The sequence below is a fragment of the Melopsittacus undulatus genome, chromosome 21, assembly GCF_012275295.1.
Source record: "Melopsittacus undulatus isolate bMelUnd1 chromosome 21, bMelUnd1.mat.Z, whole genome shotgun sequence".
Taxonomy (NCBI): Eukaryota; Metazoa; Chordata; class Aves; order Psittaciformes; family Psittaculidae; genus Melopsittacus; species Melopsittacus undulatus.
This window is the reverse complement of record NC_047547.1, coordinates 197,945-216,680: the sequence shown is the minus strand read 5'-3', so window position 1 is coordinate 216,680 and position 18,736 is coordinate 197,945. Positions and strand designations below refer to the sequence as shown.

Sequence of the window (18,736 nt, the reverse complement as noted above, 5' to 3'; positions counted from 1 at the left end):
GACCCCCGCCAATAAACCCAATGGTGACCCCCCCCCATTACAATAAACCCAATGGTTCCCCCCCCATAAACACAATGGTGCCTCCCCCCCAATAAACCCAATGGTGCCTCCCCCCCATTAACCCAATGGTGACCCCCCCCAATAAACCCAGTGGTGCCCCCCCAATAAACCCAATGGTGACCCCCCCCAATAAACCCAGTGGTGCCCCCCCAATAAACCCAATGGTGCCTCCCCCCGTTCACCATTAACCCAATGGTGCCTCCCCCAATAAACCCAATGATGACCCCCCCAATAAACCCAATGGTGACCCCACAATAAACCCAATGGTGACCCCCCCAATAAACCCAATGGTGACCCCACAATAAACCCAATGATGACCCCCCCAATAAACCCAATGATGACCCCCCCAATAAACCCAATGGTGACCCCCCCATTAACCCAATGGTGACCCCCCCAATAAACCCAATGGTAACCCCCCCCATTAAACCCCATGGTGCCCCCCCCGTTACAATAAACCCAATGGTGCTTCCCCCCCCAATAAACCCAATGGTGCCCCCCCTCCCATTAACCCAATGGTGCCCCCCCCCCTCCGGTTCCGTCCCTACCCCCCCCCGTTTCCCGTTGTTGGTCCCGTCCGGATGTGGATTAACGTGGGGGGGGGGTTGGGACACGTAAACCCCCCGGGGGGGGGGGGGGGGGGTTTCCAACCGGTGTCGCAACCGGAATTCCCGGGAACCGGGTGCGATCGTGGCCCCGCCCACCGGATCGCTCCGCCCCCGCCTCGCTCTGATTGGTCGGGGGCGGGGCGGTATGCAAATCACCCAGGGGATGGGCGGGGTTTGAAAGCGAAGAGGCGGAGCTTGAGTGCGGGGGAAGGGGGCGTGGTTTGCTTGGCGACAGAAGGGGCGTGGCCCCGCCCCCGCCTCGCTCTGATTGGCCGAGGGACGGTGCAATATGCAAATATCCCAAGGGACGGGCGTGGTTTGCGACGGTTTTACAGCGAGGGGGGCGTGGTTTGCAGGGAAGGGGGCGTGGCTCCGCCCACCCGATCTCCCCGCCTCCGCCTCGCTCTGATTGGCCGGTGGGCTGCGCAATATGCAAATCACCCAGGGGGTGGGCAGGGCTTGCGAAGGTTTTGCAGCGAAGGGGGCGTGGTTTACATGGAAGGGGGCGTGGCCTCGGCCGCTCCACGTGGGCCCATATAAAGGCTCCCCTCGAGGCTCAGCCCCATAGAGCCGCAATGTCTCCGGCCCCACATCTGCCCCACATGTTCCTCCGCTTCCTGCCCCCCCTCCGACCCCCCCCCCGGGCCCCATCTGCCCCACGGGGCATGGCAGAGATGCCAGGACCCAGCCCCATAGCGTCCATGTACCAGCTGCTGTGCCGGGGGGGGCTGAGCAGGATGCATGAGATGCAGGTAATGGGGAACCCATTGGGATGTGGGGGGGGCCTATGGGGCAGGGGTACTAACCCTATGGGGCAGGGGCACTAACCCTATGGGGCACGGGCACCCCAATGTGTGCTGGGGAGGGTGGATGGGACCCCAATGGTATTGGGGGGTCCTATGGGGCAGGGGTGCCCCAACGTGTGCTTGGGAGGGTCGATGGGACCCCAATGTGGGGGGTAATATGGGAATGTGGGAATATGGGGTCCCCATTGGGTTATGGGGGGGTCCTATGGGGCAGGGGCACTAACCCTAACCCTATGGGGCACGGGCACCCCAATGTGTGCTTAGGGGGGGTGGATGGGACCCCAATGGTATTGGGGGGTTCTATGGGGCAGGGGCACCCCAATGTGTGCTTGGGGGGCTGAATGGGACCCCAATGGTATTGGTGTGGGGGGTACAATGGAGGATGCATGAGATGCAGGTAATGGGGAACCCATTGGGATGTGGGGGGGGCCTATGGGGCAGGGGCACTAACCCTAACCCTATGGGGCAGGGACACCCCAATGTGTGCTTGGGGGGGTGAATGGGACCCCAATGTCATCGGTGTATGGGGTACAATGGAGTATGTATGGCTATGGGGGGGTCCTATGGGGCACCCCAATGTGTGCTTGGAAGGGGCTGAATGGGACCCCAATGGTATTGGTGTATGGGGTCCAATGGAGTATGTATGGCTATGGGGGGGTCCTATGGGATAAGGGCACCCCAATATGTCCTTGGAGGGGCTGAATGGGACCCCAATGGTATTGGTGTGTGGGGTCCAATGCAGTATGTATGGCTATGGGGGGATCCTATGGGGCAGGGGCACCCCAATATGTGCTTGGAAGGGGCTGAATGGGACCCCAATGGTATTGGTGTGTGGGGTAATATGGGAATGTGGGAATATGGGGCCCCCATTGGGTTATAGGGGGGTCCTATGGGGCACCCCAATGTGTCATTACAGGGGCTGAATGTGACCCCAATGCCATTGGGGTCTATGGTGTCCAATGGGGTACGTTGACCCCTGACCCCATAGCCCCATCCCCACAGGTGCAGGGCCGCGCTCGCTATGGGCCCCTATGGAAAGCTGCCTTCGGCCCCATAGAGACTAACCCTAACCCTATGGGGCAGGGGCACCCCAATGTGTGCTTGGGGGGGGCTGAATGTGACCCCAATGTCATTGGGGTCTATGGGATCCAATGGGGTACATTGGCCCCCCACCCCATAGCCCCATCCCCACAGGTGCAGGGCCGCGCTCGCTATGGGCCCCTATGGAAAGCTGCCTTCGGCCCCATAGAGACTGTGCACGTGGCTCAGGCTGAGCTGATCCAGCAGGTCCTGAGGCAGGAAGGGACATTCCCGGTCAGATCCCAACTGTCCTCATGGAAGGAATACCGGGAATGGCGAGGGAGAGCCTGCGGGCTGCTGACTGCGTGAGGATATGGGGGCCCTATGGGGTATATGGGGTCCCTATGGGGGATATGGGGTCCCTATGGGTGCCTATGGGTGCCTATGGGCTGCTGACAGCGTGAGTGTGGGGGGGTATGGGTGCCTATGGGGTCCCTATGGGTGCCTATGGGCTGCTGACGGCGTGGGTATATGGGGGTCTATGGGGCTATGGGGTCCCTATGGGGTATATGGGTGCCTATGGGGGCTATGGGTGCCTATGGGCTGCTGACAGCGTGGGTGTATGGGGGGTATGGGGGGTATGGGGTCTATGGGCTGCTGACCGCGTGGGTGTATGGGGGTCTATGGGGGATATGGGGTGTATAGGGTATATGGGTGTCTATGGGTGCCTATGGGCTGCTGACTGCGTGAGCCTATGGGGGCTATGGGGGCTATGGGGGCCTATGGGCTGCTGACCGCGTGGGTGTATGGGGGTCTATGGGGGATATGGGGTGTATAGGGTATATGGGTGTCTATGGGTGCCTATGGGCTGCTGACTGCGTGAGCCTATGGGGGGTATGGGGGCTATGGGGGCCTATGGGCTGCTGACCGCGTGGGTGTATGGGGGTCTATGGGGGATATGGGGTGTATAGGGTATATGGGTGTCTATGGGTGCCTATGGGCTGCTGACGGCGTGGGTGTATGGGGTCCCTATGGGGGTATATGGGGTCCCTATGGGGGCTATGGGTGCCTGTGGGCTGCTGACCGCGTGAGCCTATGGGGTCCCTATGGGGGATATGGGGCTATGGGGGCTATGGGTGCCTGTGGGCTGCTGACGGCGTGGGTATATGGGGGTCTATGGGGTGTATGGGTGCCTATGGGCTGCTGACCGCGTGGGTATATGGGGGGTCTATGGGGGTATGGGGTCCCTATGGGGGATATGGGGTCCCTATGGGGGGTATATGGGGGGTCTATGGGGGCTATGGGGTGTATGGGGTCCCTATGGGTGCCTATGGGTGCTGTGGCTGCCTGCGGGCTGCTGACGGCGTGAGCCTATGGGGTCCCTATGGGGGCTATGGGGGCTATGGGGTATATGGGGGATATGGGGGCTATGGGGGATATGGGTTATATGGGGGATATGGGGGCTATGGGGGATATGGGGGGCTATGGGTGCCTATGGGCTGCTGACAGCGTGAGCCTATGGGGTCCCTATGGGGGCTATGGGGTCCCTATGGGGGCTATGGGGGCCTGCGGGCTGCTGACAGCGTGTGTGTGTGGGGGATATGGGGGTCTATGGGGCTATGGGGTATATGGGGGATATGGGGGATATGGGGTATATGGGTGTCTATGGGTGCCTGTGGGCTGCTGACTGCGTGGGTATATGGGTGGGGTATGGGGCTATGGGGTGTATGGGGTCCCTATGGGGTATATGGGGTGTATGGGTGCCTGCGGGCTGCTGACGGCGTGGGTGTATGGGGGGTCTATGGGGTGTATGGGGTCCCTATGGGTGCCTATGGGTGCCTGTGGGCTGCTGATCGCGTGGGTATATGGGGGGTATGGGGTCCCTATGGGGTGTATGGGGGTATGGGGGCTATGGGGGCTATGGGTGCCTATGGGCTGCTGACTGCGTGGGTATATGGGGTCCCTATGGGGTGTATGGGGTCCCTATGGGGGCTATGGGGGCCTGTGGGCTGCTGACGCCGTGGGTATATGGGGGGTATGGGGTCCCTATGGGGGCTATGGGGTATATGGGGGCTATGGGGCTATGGGGGGTATGTGGGATATGGGGGATATGGGGTCTATGGGTGCCTATGGGCTGCTGACGGCGTGAGCCTATGGGGGGTATGGGGTCCCTATGGGGTCCCTATGGGTGCCTATGGGCTGCTGACTGCGTGGGTGTATGGGGTCCCTATGGGGGCTATGGGGTCCCTATGGGTGCCTATGGGTGCCTGCGGGCTGCTGACAGCGTGGGTGTATGGGGTCCCTATGGGGGTATATGGGGTGTATGGGGTCTATGGGTGCCTGTGGGCTGCTGACTGCGTGGGTATATGGGGGGTATGGGGTGTATGGGGTCCCTATGGGGTGTATGGGGTATATGGGGGCTATGGGAGCCTGCAGGCTGCTGACTGCGTGAGCCTATGGGGTCCCTATGGGGGCTATGGGTGCCTGTGGGCTGCTGACTGCGTGAGTGTATGGGGTCTATGGGGTCCCTATGGGGAGCACGGAGCTATGGGGCTGGGAGTCTATGGGGTACCCGTGGGGCACAGACGGGCGGGACAGGCTGGGGGTGACTCAGGCATGAATCAGCCCCCCCGGATGTGAGTAACTGTGGGGCAGAGATGTGGGGCAGAGGCCACGACCCACACACAGGGACCAGCCCCAGACGTGTGTCTGTGCACGTCCCATATCCCATATCCCATATCCCATATCCCACATCCCATATCCCACATCCCACATCCCACATCCCACATCCCATATCCCACATCCCATATCCCACATCCCACATCCCATATCCCATATCCCATATCCCACATCCCACATCCCATATCCCACATCCCACATCCCATATCCCATATCCCATATCCCATATCCCATATCCCATATCCCACATCCCATATCCCATATCCCATATCCCATATCCCACATCCCACATCCCATATCCCATATCCCATATCCCATATCCCATATCCCATATCCCACATCCCACATCCCACATCCCATATCCCATATCCTGTATCCCACATCCCATATCCCATATCCCATATCCCACATCCCATATCCCATATCCCACATCCCATATCCCATATCCCATATCCCATATCCCATATCCCACATCCCACATCCCATATCCCATATCCCATATCCCATATCCCATATCCCACATCCCATATCCCATATCCCATATCCCACATCCCATATCCCACATCCCATATCCCATATCCCATATCCCACATCCCATATCCCACATCCCATATCCCACATCCCATATCCCATATCCCACATCCCACATCCCACATCCCACATCCCATATCCCATATCCCATATCCCACATCCTGTATCCCATATCCCATAATCCCACATCCTGTATCCCATATCCCATATCCCACATCCCACATCCCACATCCCATATCCCATATCCCATATCCCATATCCCACATCCTGTATCCCATATCCCATATCCCATATCCCATATCCCACATCCCATATCCCATATCCCATATCCCATATCCCATATCCCACATCCCATATCCCACATCCCATATCCCACATCCCATATCCCACATCCCACATCCCATATCCCATATCCCATATCCCACATCCCACATCCCATATCCCATATCCCATATACCCCATACCCCATATACCTCATACCCCATATATCCCATATCCCATATCCCACATCCCATATCCCATATCCCATATCCCATATCCCATATCCCATATCCCATATCCCACATCCCACATCCCATATCCCATATCCCATATACCATATCCCACATCCCATATCCCACATCCCACATCCCATATCCCATATCCCATATACCCCATACCCCATATACCTCATACCCCATATATCCCATATCCCATATCCCATATACCCCATACCCCATATACCCCATACCCCATATATCCCATATCCCATATCCCATATACCCCATTGCTACCCCATATACCCCATATACCCCATTGACACCCCATATACCCCATACCCCATATACCCCATTGACACCCCATATACCCCATACCCCATATACCCCATTGACACCCCATATACCCCATACCCCATACCCCATATCCCATATACCCCATACCCCATATACCCCATTGACACCCCCATTGATACCCCATACCCCATATACCCCATACCCCATATACCCCATTGACCCCCCCTATCCCCCATACCCCATATACCCCATTGACACCCCATATACCCCATACCCCATATACCCCATTGATACCCCATATACCCCATACCCCATATACCCCATTGATACCCCATATACCCCATACCCCATATACCCCATACCCCATATACCCCATTGATCCCCCATATACCCCATATACCCCATATCCCATATACCCCATTGACACCCCATTGACCCCCCATACCCCATACCCACAGTGAGGGTGCTGAGTGGCTCCGGCTCCGCCGGCTCCTGGGGCGGCTGCTGCTCCATCCCTATAGGGCCTCATCCTTCTCTGGTGCTGTGGGGTCAGTGGTGGCTGAGCTGGTCCTGGCCCTACAGCGGGAGGGGGATGGGAACCCAGAGCACCTGGTGCGGGACCTGAGCAGCCACTTGTACCGGTTCGGGCTGGAAGGTAAGGGGAGACCCCATAGAGCCTGTGCCATATAACATCCTATAGACCCTGTGCCATATACACATCCTATATAGCACATCCTATATACCCTGTGCCATATACACATCCTATATAGCACATCCTATAGACCCTGTGCCATATACACATCCTATATAGCACATCCTATAGACCCTGTGCCATATACACATCCTATATACACATCCTATAGACCCTGTGCCATATACACATCCTATATACACATCCTATATCCCATAGAGCACAGTGCCATATACACATCCTATATAGCACATCCTATATACCCTGTGCCATATACACATCCTATAGACCCTGTGCCATATACACATCCTATAGACACATCCTATATCCCATAGAGCAGTGTGCCATATACACATCCTATAGACCCTGTGCCATATAACACATCCTATATCCCATAGAGCACTGTGCCATATACACATCCTATATAGCACATCCCATACATCACTGTGCCATATACACATCCTATAGACACATCCTATAGACCCTGTGCCATATAACACATCCTATATCCCATAGAGCACTGTGCTATATACACATCCTATATAGCACATCCTATAGACCCTGTGCCATATACACATCCTATATCCCATAGAGCTCTGTGCCATATACACATCCTATATACCCTGTGCCATATAACACATCCTATAGACCCTGTCCCATATAACACATCCTATATACCCTGTGCCATATACACATCCTATAGACCCTGTGCCATATAACACATCCCATACATCACTGTGCCATATAACACATCCTATATAACACATTCTATATCCCATACATCACTGTGCCATATAACACATCCTATATAACACATCCTATACATCACTGTGCCATATAACACATCCTATATACCCTGTGCCATATAGCACATCTTATATCCCATACATCACTGTGCCATATAGCACATCCTATATCCCATACATCACTGTGCCATATAACACATCCTATATCCCATATCCCATACATCACTGTGCCATATAACACATCCCATATAACACATCCTATATATCCTGTGCCATATAACACATCCTATATAACACATCCCATACATCACTGTGCCATATAACACATCCTATATCCCATACATCACTGTACCATATAACACATCCCATATAACACATCCCATATAACACATCCCATACATCACTGTGCCATATAACACATCCTTGTCCCATGTCCCCCATCCCATACCCCCCATTCCATTGATGTCCCATATCCCCTATCCCACATCCCATATAACCCATATCCCATTGATATCCCATTGATATCCCCTATATCCCCTCAGCCTCCTCCGCTGTTCTCTTCGCCTCCCGCCTGGGTTGCCTGGAGCCAGAGGTGCCTCCTGCCCCTGACGTGTTCATCCCATATCCCATATAACCCACATCCCATATCCCATATAACCCACATCCCATATCCCATATCCCATATCCCATATCCCACATCCCACATCCCATATCCCACATCCCATATCCCATATCCCACATCCCACATCCCATATCCCACATCCCATATCCCATATCCCATATCCCATATCCCATTGATATCCCATATCCCATATCCCATTGATATCCCATATCCCATTGATATCCCATATCCCATTGATATCCCACATCCCATATCCCATTGATATCCCATATCCCACATCCCACATCCCATATCCCATATCCCATATCCCATTGATATGCCATATCCCACATCCCATATCCCATATCCCATATCCCACATCCCATATCCCATATCCCATATCCTATATCCTATATCCCATGTCCTATATCCCATATCCCACATCCCATATCCCATATCCCATATCCCACATCCCATATCCCATATCCCACATCCCATATCCCATATACCCCATTGACATCCCCTATACCCTATACCCTATATCCCATATCCCACATCCCATATCCCACATCCCATATACCCCATTGACATCCCCTATACCCTATATCCCCTATCCCCTATATCCCCTATACCCTATATCCTCTATCCCCTATATCTCCTATACCCTATATCCCCTATATCCCCTATATCCCCTATACCTTATACCCTATATCCCTTATACCCTATACCCTATGTCCCCTATACCATATACCCTCTATCCCCTATACCCCATACCCTATATCCCCTATCCCCTATATCCCCTATATCCCCTATACCCCCCCTACCCCAGGTCCCCTCCGCCCCGTCCGTGTTCATCGGCTGCGTGCACAGCATGTTCCGCACCACCCTGCTGACCATGGCGCTGCCGAGGCTGCTGCTGCGCATGCGCCACAGCCCCTGGGACACCTTCTGCCGAGCCTGGGATGGACTGTTCGAGTTCGGTGGGGCAGATATGGGGCACGTGTGGGGCACGTGGGGGGCACGTGTGGGGCACGTGTGGGGCACGTGGGGGGCACGTGTGGGGCACGTGTGGGGCGGGTGTGGGTCACGTGTGGGGCACGTGTGGGGCGGGTGTGGGGCACGTGTGGGGCACGTGTGGGGCACGTGTGGGGCGGGTGTGGGGCGGGGCTATGGGGCAGCTATGGGGTGATATGGGGTGGATGTGGGATGCTATGGGGCACGGCTATGGGGCACATGTGGGGCACTATGGGGCAGGGCTATGGGGAGATGTGGGGCACATGTGGGGCTATGGCGAGATGTGGGGTGCTATGGTGTGCTATGGGGCACGGCTATGGGGAGATGTGGGGCAGGTGTGGGGCAGGGCTATGGGGCGGGTGTGGGGCTATGGGGTGCTATGGGGCACGGCTATGGGGCAGGTGTGGGGCGCTATGGGGCAGAGCTATGGGGAGATGTGGGGATATGGGGCACATGTGGGGCTATGGGGAGATGTGGGGCGCTATGGGGCAGGTGTGGGGCAGGTGTGGGGCACGTATGGGGAGCTATGGGTCACGGCTATGGGGAGATGTGGGGCACATGTGGGGCTATGGGGCAGGTGTGGGGCGCTATGGGGCAGGGCTATGGGGAGATGTGGGGCGCTATGGGGCACATATGGGGTAGGGCTATGGGGTGGGTGTGGGGCGCTATGGGGCAGCTATGGGGAGATGTGGCGTTATGGGGCGGCTATGGGGCAGGGCTATGGGGAGATGTGGGGCGCAATGGGGCTATGGGGCACGGCTATGGGGTGATGTGGGGTGGGTGTGGGGCTATGGAGAGATGTGGGACTATGGGGCAGGTGTGGGGCTATGGGGCGCGGCTATGGGGCACGTGTGGGGCAGATGTGGGGCGCTATGGGGCGCTATGGGGCACGTGTGGGGCCCTATGGGGCAGGGCTATGGGGCAGGGCTATGGGGAGATGTGGGGCAGATGTGGGGCTATGGGGCACGTGTGCGGCTATGGGAGATGTGGGGCTATGGGAAGATGTGGAGCTATGGGTCAGATGTGTTTCTATAGGTCAGATGTGGTTCTATGGGTCAGATGTGGTTCTATGGGTCAGATGTGGTTCTATGGGTCAGATGTGGTTCTATGGGTCAGACGTGTTGCTATGGGTCAGATGTGGTTCTATGGGTCAGACGTGTGTCCATGTGGGTCAGCTGTGGGTCAGTGCCCCATAGCCCCAGTGACACTGACGGTTCCGCTGTTCCCAGCCCAGCAGCACATTGACCACCGCGTGGCTGCGGTTGTAGCACAGCCGCACTCGGTACATGGGGCAGATGTGGGTCAGCTGTGGGTCAGCTGTGGGTCAGCTGTGGGTCAGTGCCCCATAGCCACAGTGACGCTGTTGGTTCCGGTGTTCCCAGCCCAGCAGCACATTGACCATCGCGTGGCTGCGGTTGTAGCACAGCCGCACTCGGTACATGGTGTGTGTGTCACTGACCTCCTGCTGCAGGAGGGGATGTCCATGGAGAGCATCTATGGGAACGTCACTGAGCTGCTGCTGGCTGGGGTGGACACGGTGAGAGGGGTGGGAATGTCCTATATCCTGTATCCCATATCTTGTATCCTATATCCCACATCCCACATCCCATATCCCACATCCCACATCCCATATCCCATATCCCACATCCCACATCCCATATCCCATATCCCACATCCCATATCCCACATCCCACATCCCATATCCCACATCCCATATCCCATATCCCATATCCCATATCCCACATCCCATATCCCACATCCCATATCCCATATCCCATATCCCATATCCCATATCCCATATCCCACATCCCATATCCCATATCCCACATCCCATATCCCATATCCCATATCCCACATCCCATATCCCATATCCCATATCCCACATCCCATATCCCATATCCCACATCCCACATCCCATATCCCACATCCCATATCCCACATCCCACATCCCACATCCCACATCCCATATCCCATATCCCATATCCCACATCCCATATCCCACATCCCATATCCCACATCCCATATCCCACATCCCATATCCCATATCCCATATCCCACATCCCATATCCCACATCCCATATCCCATATCCCATATCCCACATCCCACATCCCATATCCCATATCCCATATCCCATATCCCATATCCCATTACCACAGATCTCCAGCACCCTGACCTGGAGCCTGTATGAGCTGGCTCGGAACCCACAGGTACAGGCGGCTCTGTACCGGGAGCTGACCAGTACCAGCACCAACAACACCAGTACTGGTACCGGTAACAACACCAACACCAGTACCGGTAACAACACCAACACCAGTACTGGTACTGGTACTGGTACTGTGCCATTGCTGAGGGCTGTGGTCAAGGAGACCCTCAGGTGGGGATGGGGATGGGATGGGATGGGGATGGGATGGGATGGGGATGAGGATGGGATGGGGATGGGATGGGATGGGATGGGATGGGATGGGAATGGGATGGGATGAGGATGGGGATGGGATGGGGATGGGGATGGGGATGGGATGGGATGGGGATGGGATGGGGATGGGGATGGGATGGGATGGGATGGGATGGGATGGGATGGGATGGGGATGGGATGGGATGGGATGGGGATGGGATGGGGATGGGATGGGATGGGATGGGGATGGGATGGGATGGGAATGGGATGGGATGGGGATGGGATGGGATGGGGATGGGATGGGATGGGATGGGGATGGGATGGGATGGGATGGGATGGGGATGGGGATGGGATGGGATGGGGATGGGATGGGATGGGATGGGGATGGGATGGGATGGGGATGAGGATGGGATGGGATGGGATGGGATGGGATGGGATGGGAATGGGATGGGATGGGGATGGGATGGGATGGGATGGGATGGGAATGGGATGGGATGGGGATGGGATGGGGATGGGATGGGATGGGATGGGGATGGGATGGGATGGGATGGGGATGGGATGGGATGGGATGGGAATGGGATGGGATGGGGATGGGATGGGATGGGATGGGATGGGGATGGGATGGGATGGGGATGGGATGGGATGGGATGGGATGGGGATGGGGATGGGATGGGATGGGGATGGGGATGGGATGGAGATGGGATGGGATGGGATGGGGATGGGGATGGGATGGGGATGGGATGGGAATGGGATGGGATGGGATGGGGATGGGGATGGGATGGGGATGGGGATGGGATGGGATGGGGATGGGATGGGATGGGATGGGGATGGGATGGGATGGGGATGGGATGGGATGGGATGGGGATGGGGATGGGATGGAGATGGGATGGGATGGGGATGGGGATGGGATGGGATGGGGATGGGGATGGGATGGGGATGGGGATGGGATGGGATGGGGATGGGATGGGATGGGGATGGGGATGGGATGGGATGGGGATGGGATGGGATGGGATGGGGATGGGATGGGATGGGGATGGGATGGGATGGGATGGGGATGGGGATGGGATGGGATGGGGATGGGGATGGGATGGGGATGGGATGGGATGGGGATGGGGATGGGATGGGGATGGGATGGGGATGGGATGTGATGGGATGGGATGGGGATGGGATGGGATGGGGATGGGATGGGGATGGGATGGGATGGGATGGGGATGGGATGGGATGGGGATGGGATGGGATGGGGATGGGGATGGGATGGGGATGGGATGGGATGGGGATGGGATGGGGATGGGATGGGGATGGGATGGGGATGGGATGTGATGGGATGGGGATGGGGATGGGATGGGATGGGGATGGGATGGGATGGGGATGGGATGGGGATGGGGATGGGGATGGGATGGGATGGGGATGGGGATGGGATGGGGATGGGATGGGATGGGATGGGATGGGATGGCCACAAGGTGTGGATGCATCCGGGTCCATGGGTCCCCCCATTAACCCCATTGCCCCCACAGGCTCTATCCCGTTATTCCAGCCAACGCTCGCGTCATTCCTGACCGCGACATCCGTGTGGGTGAATTCCTGGTGCCGAGAAAGGTAGGAATGGAACCGGTACCGGTACCATCAACATCACTGGTACCATAACCGGTACCAACACCACCATCATCACCATCACTGGTACCGGTACCACCACCATCACCACCACACTCACACCCTGTACCCCACAGACCCTCATCACCCTTTGCCATTACGCCGCATCCCGAGACCCACGTGTGTTCCCGGCTCCGGATCAGTTCCATCCGGAGCGATGGTTGTACCAACACCATAACCAACACCATGACCATCACCGTGACCAACACCATGACCATGACCAACACCATGACCAACACTGTGACCATGACCAACACCATGACCAACACCATAACCAACACCATGACCATGACGAACACCGTGACCAACACCGTGACCGTCACCATGACAACCATGGTCGTGTCCATCCCTTCGCATCCCTCCCGTTCGGGGTTGGCAAACGCAGCTGTGTCGGTCGCCGCATTGCTGAGCTCCAGGTGTACCAGGCACTGGCACAGGTGAGGACCGGAACTGGTGATACTGGTGTTAACTGGTGATACTGGTGTCAACTGGTGTCAACTGGTGTCAACTGGTGATACTGGTGTCAACTGGTGTCAACTGGTGATACTGGTGTCAACTGGTGTCAACTGGTGTCAACCGGTGTCAACCGGTGTCAACTGGTGTTAACTGGTGTCAACTGGTGTCAACTGGTGTTAACTGGTGTCAACTGGTGTCAACTGGTGTCAACTGGTGTCAACTGGTGATACTGGTGTCAACTGGTGTCAACTGGTGTCAACTGGTGATACTGGTGTCAACTGGTGTCAACCGGTGTCAACTGGTGTCAACCGGTGTCAACCAGTGTCCCCATCACATCCCATCCATGTCCCATTCACATCCCATTGCCCCACATCCCCCTGTGCCCCACATCCCCCTGTGCCCCACATCCCTGTGCCCCACATCCCTGTGCCCCACATCCCTCTGTGCCCCACATCCCTCTGTGCCCCACATCTCCCCCCATCCCCCCCCTGCCCCACATCCCTCTGTGCCCCACATCCCTCTGTGCCCCACATCCCTGCCCCACATCCCCCTGTGCCCCACATCCCTCTGTGCCCCACATCCCCCTGTGCCCCACATCCCTCCTGCCCCACATCCCTCTGTGCCCCACATCCCCCTGTGCCCCACATCTCCCTGTGCCCCACATCCCCCTGTGCCCCACATCCCTCTGTGCCCCACATCCCCCTGTGCCCCACATCCCTCCTGCCCCACATCCCCCTGTGCCCCACATCCCCCTGTGCCCCACATCTCCCTGTGCCCCACATCCCCCTGTGCCCCACATCCCTCCTGCCCCACATCCCTCTGTGCCCCACATCTCTCTGTGCCCCACATCTCCCCCCATCCCCCCCCTGCCCCACATCTCTCTGTGCCCCATAGATCCTGCTGCGCTTCGAGGTGCGTCCGGAGCCAGGGGGTGGCCCCATCCTGCCCATGACCAGGACCCTCCTCGTGCCCTCGGCCCCTGTCAACCTCCAGTTCCTGCCCCGGTAGTGGGGTCTGCCCCATAGACCCCATAGACCCCATTGATGGGGTCTGCCCCATAGACCCCATAGACCCCATTGATGGGGTCTGCCCCATAGACCCCATTGATGGGGTCTGCCCCATAGACCCCATAGGCCCCATTGATGGGGTCTGCCCCATAGACCCCATAGACCCCATTGATGGGGTCTGCCCCATAGACCCCATAGACCCCATGGGCCCCATTGGTGGGGTCTGCCCCATAGGCACCATAGACCCCATTGATGGGGTCTGCCCCATAGACCCCATAGACCCCATTGATGGGGTCTGCCCCATAGACCCCATTGATGGGGTCTGCCCCATAGACCCCATAGGCCCCATTGATGGGGTCTGCCCCATAGACCCCATAGACCCCATTGATGGGGTCTGCCCCATAGACCCCATAGACCCCATGGGCCCCATTGGTGGGGTCTGCCCCATAGGCACCATAGACCCCATAGGGCCCCATTGATGGGGTCTGCCCCATAGACCCCATAGACCCCATTGATGGGGTCTGCCCCATAGACCCCGTGGGCCCCATTGATGGGGTCTGCCCCATAGACCCCATAGGCCCCATAGGCCCCATTGATGGGGTCTGCCCCATAGGCCCCATAGACCCCATAGGGCCCCATTGATGGGGTCTGCCCCATAGGCCCCATAGACCCCATGGGCCCCATTGATGGGGTCTGCCCCATAGACCCCATTAATGGGGTCTGCCCCATAGGCCCCATAGACTCCATAGGGACCCATTGATGGGGTCTGCCCCATAGGCCCCATAGACCCCATGGGCCCCATTGATGGGGTCTGCCCCATAGGCCCCATAGGCCCCATAGGCCCCATTGATGGGGTCTGCCCCATAGGCCCCATAGACCCCATGGGCCCCATTGATGGGGTCTGCCCCATAGGCCCCATAGACCCCATAGGCCCCATTGATGGGGTCTGCCCCATAGACCCCACTGATTGGGTCTGCCCCATAGACCCCATAGACCCCATTGATGGGGTCTGCCCCATAGACCCCATAGACCCCATAGACCCCATTGATGGGGTCTGCCCCATAGACCCCATAGACCCCATGGGCCCATTGATGGGGTCTGCCCCATAGACCCCATAGACCCCATGGGCCCATTGATGGGGTCTGCCCCATAGACCCCATAGACCCCATTGATGGGGTCTGCCCCATAGACCCCATAGACCCCATAGGGCCCCATTGATGGGGTCTGCCCCATAGACCCCATAGGCCCCATTGATGGGGTCTGCCCCATAGGCCCTATAGACCCCATGGGCCCCATTGATGGGGTCTGCCCCATAGACCCCATAGGGCCCCATTGATGGGGTCTGCCCCATAGACCCCATAGGCCCCATTGATGGGGTCTGCCCCATGGGCCCCATGGGCCCCATTGATGGGGTCTGCCCCATAGACCCCATAGGCCCTATAGGCCCCATTGATGGGGTCTGCCCCATAGACCCCATAGACTCCATAGACCCCATAGACCCCATTGATGGGGTCTGCCCCATAGACCCCATAGGCCCCATAGGCCCCATGGGCCCCATTGATGGGGTCTGCCCCATAGACCCCATAAACCCCATGGGCCCCATTGATGGGGTCGGCCCCATGGGCCCCATTGATGGGGTCTGCCCCATAGGCCCCATAGACCCCATAGACCCCATTGATGGTCCTTTATCCCCCTATATATGGGGTTTGGGGGTCCCCCCCCCCCCAATGGCCACAATGGGGTTAACCGGTACCTCCCATTGTGGGGGGGGGGGGATGGGGGATGGGGGGGGAGGGGTCACACCCCACGTGGTGCGTGATGACGTAAGATGACGTCAGCACGTTGGACTCTGGACCCTCGTGGGGGCCCCAATGCAACCGAGCGTGGTGACACAATGGGGGGGGTGACACGTGACCCCCCTCCCCCCCCCCCCGCCCCATATGTGTGGGTCAGGGTCACCCTATGGGGTCTGTGTCCTCCCCTTGGGCCCCATTGATCCGGTCCCGATTCAGGACCATGGACAGAGCTCCGGGTACTTGTGGGGCTGGGGGGGTTGGGGGTCCCATAGGGCTGGGGGGGACTTGGGGGTCCTATGGGGCTGGGGGGGGGACTTGGGGGTCCTATGGGGCTGGGGGGGACTTGGGGGTCCCATAGGGCTGGGGGGGGTTGGGGGTCCTATGGGGCTGGGGGGGACTTGGGGGTCCTATGGGGCTGGGGGGACTTGGGGGTCCCATGGGGCTGGGGGGAGTTGGGGGTCCTATGGGGCTGGGTCCGGGTACTTGTGGGGCTGGGGGGGGTTGGGGGTCTTATGGGGCTGGGGGGAGATGGGGTCCTATGGGGCTGGGGGGGACTTGGGGGTCCCATAGGGCTGAGCTCCGGGTACTTGTGGGGCTGGTGGCCATGGGGTGAGCTGGGTTCTGTTACATTGGGTTTGCCATAGACCCAATGGGATGTGGGTTCTCTGTGGGGCTGAGAGATGCTGTGGGTCTGATGTGGGTCTGTGGGTCTGTGGGTCTGGGTCCCATGGTTGTGGGGCTGGAAGCTGTGGAATAAAGCAGTGTCTATGGGGCAGTGTGTGTGGGTCAGTATCTATGGGTCAGTGTCTATGGGTCAGTGTCTATGGGGCAGTATCTATGGGGCAGTATCTATGGGTCACTACTTATGGGGCAGTATCTATGGGTTTCTATGGGTCTCAGTGGGGCAGGTGGTGACTCTGGTACCGGTGCAGTGTCTATGGGGCAGTGTCTCTCTATGGGGCAGTGTCTATGGGTCAGTATCTATGGGTCAGTGTCTGTGGGTCAGTGTCTATGGGGCAGCGTCTCTCTATGGGGCACTGTCAATGGGTCTCTATGGGGCAGTTGGTGCCCCCAGCTTCAGCTCCAGTGCCAGCCCCACAGCAGAGGGTGTCTGCCCCACACGTATGGGGCTGCCCCATAGAGAGAGCTGGAGACACTGTGGGGTGTTAATGGGGGGGGCACACGGTGACATCCCAATGGGGCAGCTGGGGGGGGGCAATGGGGGCACTTATGGGGCTGATCACCCCCCAGTGCATCAATAACCAATAGGGACCAGTTGGGGGGGGGTTGGACTGGGGTTATGGGGCAGTGACCCATATGGGGCTGCCCCATGGCCAGGGATAACCCTATACAAGTGCTCCTGGGACACACACGGGAGACAGAGAGAGCAGGAGATCCATCATCCATCCATGTTACTGGTGTGTTCCTGGTGTGTTACTGGTGTGTTACTGGTGTGTTCCTGGTGTGTTACTGGTGTGTTCCTGGTGTGTTCCTGGTGTGTTCCTGGTGTGTTACTGGTGTGTTCCTGGTGTGTTACTGGTGTGTTACTGGTGTGTTACTGGTGTGTTCCTGCTGTATCCCAGTTGTATCCCAGCTCTATCCCAGCTCTATCCCAGTTGTATCCCAGTATATCCCAGTTCCATCCCCTCCATCCCCATCCATTCCCATCCCCCCTCCCTTCCCCCCCCATTCCTCGGGGTCTCTGTTCGGTCTGTGCTATGGGATGTGTCCCACAAGGCAGGAACCGGGGGGGGGGGACGGGACAGACAGACAGAGGGACAGAGGGACAGGATGGATGGGGATGGATGGGGTGGGTGAAGGACAGACGGACAGGGGATGGACAGACGGACAGAGGGACAGGATGGATGGGGATGGATGGGGGGACAGAGGGACAGGGGATTGGGTGGA

The 18,736-nt window shown here is 57.7% G+C and overlaps 1 protein-coding gene across 1 annotated transcript; it reads left to right on the top strand.

Moving 5' to 3' along the window:
- The first annotated feature begins 1,240 nt into the window (after positions 1–1,240).
- Positions 1,241–15,077, top strand: CYP27B1 (cytochrome P450 family 27 subfamily B member 1). The gene is made up of 11 exons (XM_034071596.1): positions 1,241–1,417; positions 2,666–2,856; positions 6,933–7,129; positions 8,454–8,503; positions 9,342–9,492; positions 10,909–11,063; positions 11,684–11,901; positions 13,434–13,515; positions 13,647–13,746; positions 13,909–14,006; positions 14,920–15,077. The coding sequence occupies exons 1-11, from the start codon at positions 1,241–1,243 to the stop codon at positions 15,031–15,033; spliced, it is 1,533 nt and encodes a 510-aa protein (XP_033927487.1). The 3' UTR covers positions 15,034–15,077.
- The last annotated feature ends 3,659 nt before the right edge of the window (positions 15,078–18,736 follow it).